The following is a 6063-nucleotide window of genomic DNA, read 5'->3' as shown; positions in this document are numbered from 1 at the left end:
GTATTATTATAAATTTTTTTCATCATTAATTTTCTCTGCTTGTTTTATATAAAAAAATATAGTTCTCTTTAGTCCCATATCTTCGAATTGACAACACTATAATCAAAAAAGTTTCTATAAATAATTAAATTAAAATAATTTTTTTGCATAGGGAAGCTCGTTATAGTAGTTTGTTGCTGGGATTTTCTAGCGTTATTATTATGACACTATAAAATCCAAATAATTCGGATTTTTAAAAATTCAAATAATTTATATATTATTATATTACACACACAACGTGGGTGCACGATCATACTAATATATATATTTTATTAATTCGGAAAAAAAAAGTCAAATTGATCGAAAACTTTTCTATTCATTTAATTTAAGAAACCCAAGAGAAAGAGATGCATTATCCAAAGGCTGTGATTGGCTGAACGCCATCGATTTGCTTACCCACCCCGAACGGTCATAAAACTCCTGTAGTCTTCCCTGTTCCCAGCAAGCTCACCAAGGCCATGATTGTATCCTTCCCGCCTCCCCTCCGCCTTTGCTCCTCCTTCCTCTGCACCAATCCCTTCCTCTATCGACATGGATCCATACCCGACCGAGGAACGACTTCGAAGACCAGTGTGTGCTTGCCCGCCGCAGCTGTTGTTGCCCCTTTCATCAAAGACGGCGCATTGCGGATCAACGGACGAGAGGCGCTCACGGGCGTCCCGGAGAACGTTGTCGCCACGTATCCCTTGGCGGATTCCCCAGCTGCGTTCTTGGGTGCGGTCTCCGATCGAAAGGACTCCCGGCACGTCTTCAAGTTAGGCGTTTTGAGGTAAAAAGTAAAAAGGAAAAATGTTTCTCTTTTGCGTTTTATAATTTTTTGGCTGTCTCATGATTGACTGCGTTCAAATGCAGATGTAATTTTACTGAATAATACATCATTGTTTTGATTCAAAATGTGGTGCAGATTTCACAAACCTTTCCTTTGCATCGTCTTCCATTTTGATTGCTCAGTCTGTTTGAGATACAGGCTTGATGTGTCTGAATTCCTTGCCATATGATATTTATCAGAAAGAGACTTTTTTTAAAAAACAATAATAGGATGTTTTCCCTTTCATGAATTTTTTCTTCCTAATTTACAATAGAGAAATGACTTATATCATAAAATATATTTTATGATTTCACTATGCAGGAACCACCGACTGCTTTGCCTATTCAGGTTTAAGATCTTTTGGATGGTTCCTCGATGGGGAACTTCAGGAAGTGATGTACCTTTTGAGACGCAAATGTTACTTCTTGAGGTGACAGATGATTTAGCTGTTGATGGAGGCCCCAGTAGGACTTCTCATGATCCTACACACTATATACTTTTCTTGCCTGTGTTGGATGGCTGCTTTAGAAGCAGTTTGCAAGGAAATTCTTCTGATGAACTCGAATTCTGCATTGAAAGTGGTAGATATCTCATAGCCATCCTTGATATCTCATATTTTAACCATATCTAAGCAAGGCCTTATGTTTAGTTTGCCCTTTCAGGTGATCCAGCAACAATAGAATCTCAGTTCCTAGAATCAGTATTTGTGAATTATGGCGAGGATCCTTTTGGCCTCATGAAGGAATCCATGATGTGGGCCTCCTCCAAATACAGAGAAGAATATCTGGCTTTATTAATTAAATGTTATAGGCTTGTAATTTGGTGAAAATTCTCCATTAACTCCTGATCTATTTTCATTTATAGAATGCTAGAAAAACATAAAGGAACCTTTTCAGTGCGTGAAAAAAAAGAGGCAAGTTGAGGTCGTTTACTGGTTAACAATAATCAGCATTTTCCAACTTGCGATACCAAATTTGCTATTACAGAAACCTGGCATTCTTGATTGGTTTGGTTGGTGTACTTGGGATGCTTTCTATTTTGATGTTCATCCCAAAGGGATTGAAGATGGCCTAAAAAGGTCAGTTAATTCATGCATTTCTGAATATTTATTGTAGATTACTAGCTGTCTCCAACAAAAATCATTGTATCTATCAATGTAACACTAAATTTTATATGTGAACATTTTATAGTTCATAGTCAATCTTCAGACTACAAATAGAACTTGGTTGCACATTTATACATTGACAAATTTGTTTCAAAATCCATAACGTGGTTAATTAGTTTCAATTAACTCAGGAATCTCAAATTTTGACTCTGCAGATAAATGTGGCAAATTTTAAGTCTTTCTTCTTCTTCACATTATGCAGTATATTTACCAATTTCAATATGGTTCTTATAACTGATCTGTGTTGCTCTAGTTTATCTGAAGGTGGCACTCCACCAAAATTCCTCCTAATAGATGATGGCTGGCAAGACACAAGAAATGAATTCCAAAAAGAAGGTGAACCAGCCGCCGAAGGATCTCAGTAAGTTTTCCTACACTCAATCAACCTTGACCCAACAAGCATGCATTTGTCTGTCTCATAACTCTCTACTGTTAAATATCAAGATATGGAGCAAGATTAGTTAGTGTGAAAGAGAACTATAAATTCAAGGGAACAACTGGTGGAGGCTCAACTGGAAAAACCACTTCCTTGAAGGATTTTGTTACCTATGTAAAGGAAACCTACAGGATCAAGTATGCTCTCTTTTATGTCCTGTCAATTGCCAAGTACATTGATCAAGAAACTTCCCTAACCAATTTAATCGTTTCATCAAGCACCAATTAGATACGTCTATTGTTGGCATGCTTTAATGGGATATTGGGGAGGAGTTGACCCAGATGCACCAGAAACAAAAAAGTACAATTCAAAGATAGTTTATCCTGTTCAATCACCAGGAAACCATTCGCACTTGAGAGATTTAACCATGGACTGTATGGAAAAGTATGGGGTTGGCATGATAGACCCTTCCAAAATATTTGAGTATTATGACGATCAACATAGCTATCTTAGGTCGCAGAATGTAGATGGTGTTAAAGTAGATGTACAAAATGTCTTAGAAACAATTGGATCAAACAATGGTGGTCGTGTAACCTTGACTCGTCGCTTTCATCAAGCCCTGGAAAAATCCATCTCAAGAAACTTCAAGGATAACAGTATTATTTGTTGCATGGGACACAACACAGACTCAATATACAGGTGAAAACATACAAGTGACCACTGTTCTTATTTTAGTTTTATTTAACAATGCTTGTACATTAAGATTCCTTTCTAACTTCCAGTTCCAAAGTGAGTTCTATTACTAGAGCTTCAGATGACTACATGCCAAGGAACTTGTCATCACAGACATTGCATGTTGCTGCTGTCACATTTAACAGTCTGTTTCTTGGCGAAGTGATGATGCCGGACTGGGATATGTTCTATGTGAGTCTTTGCTACTTTTATGAGTAACAAAGTAGAATGCCTACATGACGGTGTGTGAAAATAGAAAGTAATATATTTTATCAGTTGTTAGATTTTATATGAGTAGATCAAAAGATTGCAGCTATTTCACGATGTCCCTTATAAGTCAGGATTATCACAATACTAAGTGTTCTAGGTAGTCCTCAACATTATGTTAATGTTCTTTTACAATGATCTATTGTGCAATTCTTATTTCTTGGTTCTCATGCCATAAGTTTGATTCCAGAGCCTCCATTATGCAGCAGAGTTCCATGCAACTGCAAGAGCTATAGGTGGTTGCGGAGTCTATATCAGGTACATATTGTATCGAAAAACTTGAGCGCAATAACATTTTAGATAAAACTCGTAAAAATCATTTGTAATGATCAAAGTATAAACCCAGCGACAAGCCAAATCAACATGATTTTGAGCTTCTTAGAAAGCTTGTACTCCCTGATGGATCAGTTCTCAGAGCCAAATATCCCGGGAGGCCTACTCATGATTGCCTATTTAATGATCCAGTTATGGATGGGAAAAGGTATATTTCTCATCTATGCAACTCCTGCTTGAATTAATTTTTCATAGGAATAAGTATTGTGCTTCACATAACATTGTCTTTCTCTAATGAACAGTCTACTGAAGGTATGGAATCACAATAAATTAACTGGAATAGTTGGAATTTTCAATTGCCAAGGGGCAGGGTTATGGCCATCCACTAAAGTTCAAAGTACCGCAATGTTAGAGGAAACGTACCTCACTGGCCATGTTAGCCCCTGTGATGTTGAATATCTTGAAGATGTTGCTGGTGATGGTTGGAATGGTGATTGTGCCGTATATTCATTCACTGATGGTAATACGATTGACTTCCTTCTTATTCATTTTAATTGTTTCTCTAATATGCATAAAAATTATTTTTTTTATACACTTTATTCTGTTCCATTAAATACAAACATCATAATTAACACATTGGTTCATGGTAGAGAAAAAAACAGTAAACTGAAGAATAGCTTTCCAAAGAAGGCATTCAAGCAAAAGTTTCATTAAATCAAAGGGGAAAAAAAGTGTGAATCAACATTCAAGGATTCTGATATTTTCTTTGTTCTTCCTTTTTTCTCTCTCCCCAAAATAACAGGTTCGCTTTCCAGATTGCCTAAGAATGGTTCACTTGATGTTTCACTAAAAAGTCTGCAGTCCAAACTTTATACAATTTCTCCAATCTTGGTCAGCATTTCCTCATTACAGCAACCATACATTTGGAAATTTTGCCTTGAACAATTCTTTCGTTATCTTACTTAGCCTCTTCATTTTCATTTCTTCAGAGTTACAACCAAAAAATCCAATTTGCACCAATTGGACTCATGAAAATGTATAATTCTGGTGGTGCCATTGAAGCCGTGGACTTCGCCAGTGATCTTTCTCAGTGCTTAATTCTCATCAATGGAAAAGGATGTGGTTCATTTGGAGCGTATTCCAGCATAAAACCCAAAATATGCACAATTAATTCCACTGTTGAAGAGTTCATGTTTGATCATAACAGCAGTTTGCTGACACTAATTATTCCTGAAGGGGGTGAGTTCTGGGAGATTTGTGCATTCTTTGAGGTTTGATTCCAATAATTAGTGATGTAGAAAACCATGAGAAAATATAGTTCAATATAAATCTTGGCTTTGGTTGAAGAAGCAAAATTTATTAAAGTGAGAGCTGTTTTGGTAATATTTAGTCATAAAAGAAAAAAAAAATGAAAAAAAATCATATATATACAATAAAAAATTATCTCAAAAACTCCAAGTTATATTATAAGCAGTCATAAAAATTTAAAATGCATTTACAATTGAGTCACCTCATGAAGGCTCTTTTTGGTTTCATATGCCAAAAAAGATGAATTTATATTATTATAATTGTATAATAATATGAAAATGAACCTGACAAATAAAATTTATTTTAACATAGATTACTTTTAATATAAATTAGCGATTGTGCAAAAATAATTTAAATTTTTGAGTATTATCTTTACTTTTATTTTTTTTAATGGTACAAGACTTTAATATTTTTATAATTTTATACATCTCTATGAGTATTTATAAAAACTTGAGGTGGGACAACTGTCCCACCAAAGTTATATGTGGCTCCACCCTTAGTTGCGTGTGTAAGATAATACATGAACGTGTACGGATAATGAACTCTCCTTCGTAAAAATTAATTTAATTCTTTATATTAGATATTAAACTAATAAGAACAAATACTATACTTAATCCTAGCCAAAAAAGGTTATCCATAAATTGGGTAAGAGTGTGCCAGATCCATGTAATAGTACAATGCTAGGGTGACGCTAGAAAATTCCAGTAGCAAGCTACTGTAATAGACTCCTTCTTATAAAAAATTAATTCCAAAAAGCTTAGAAAAGTGTCCTAAGATATTTATAGAATCTTCTCTGCTCGCAATGCTATCAATTCTAAGATGTAAAACTAAATAAAATTCTAGATTTTTAATTGATTAATGAGAAAAATTCTCAATAATATGTCGCAACTGAGTCTCGAACTCTAAATCTCAGATTGATTGATGAGAAAATTTTCTAATAATACGTCGTAACTGAGTCTCAAACTCTAGATTACTGATTGATTAATGAAACAAATTTCTAATAATACATCACAGTTAAATATTGAACTCCAGATCCCTGATTGATGTGATTGTAGATGATCCTGTCCGAGAGTCGAAGTGATGGATGCTGGGGGC

The 6063-nt window shown here is 35.0% G+C and overlaps 1 protein-coding gene and 1 pseudogene across 1 annotated transcript; one reads left to right on the top strand and one right to left on the bottom strand.

Moving 5' to 3' along the window:
• The first annotated feature begins 459 nt into the window (after nucleotides 1-459).
• Nucleotides 460-5024, top strand: LOC122056511 (probable galactinol--sucrose galactosyltransferase 2). Its single transcript, XM_042618489.1, has 14 exons — nucleotides 460-808; nucleotides 1169-1428; nucleotides 1510-1600; nucleotides 1712-1760; nucleotides 1834-1925; nucleotides 2266-2373; nucleotides 2457-2585; nucleotides 2677-3087; nucleotides 3171-3312; nucleotides 3578-3645; nucleotides 3734-3868; nucleotides 3963-4180; nucleotides 4463-4551; nucleotides 4650-5024. The coding sequence occupies exons 1-14, from the start codon at nucleotides 498-500 to the stop codon at nucleotides 4935-4937; spliced, it is 2391 nt and encodes a 796-aa protein (XP_042474423.1). The 5' UTR covers nucleotides 460-497; the 3' UTR covers nucleotides 4938-5024.
• Nucleotides 5025-5451: 427 nt separating this feature from the next.
• On the bottom strand, nucleotides 5452-5600 carry LOC121995212 (annotated as a pseudogene).
• Between the last annotated feature and the right edge of the window lie 463 nt (nucleotides 5601-6063).

Source organism: Zingiber officinale, chromosome 1B (genome assembly GCF_018446385.1).
Source record: "Zingiber officinale cultivar Zhangliang chromosome 1B, Zo_v1.1, whole genome shotgun sequence".
Classification (NCBI taxonomy): domain Eukaryota; kingdom Viridiplantae; phylum Streptophyta; class Magnoliopsida; order Zingiberales; family Zingiberaceae; genus Zingiber; species Zingiber officinale.
This window is presented reverse-complemented; position numbering and strand designations above follow the sequence as displayed.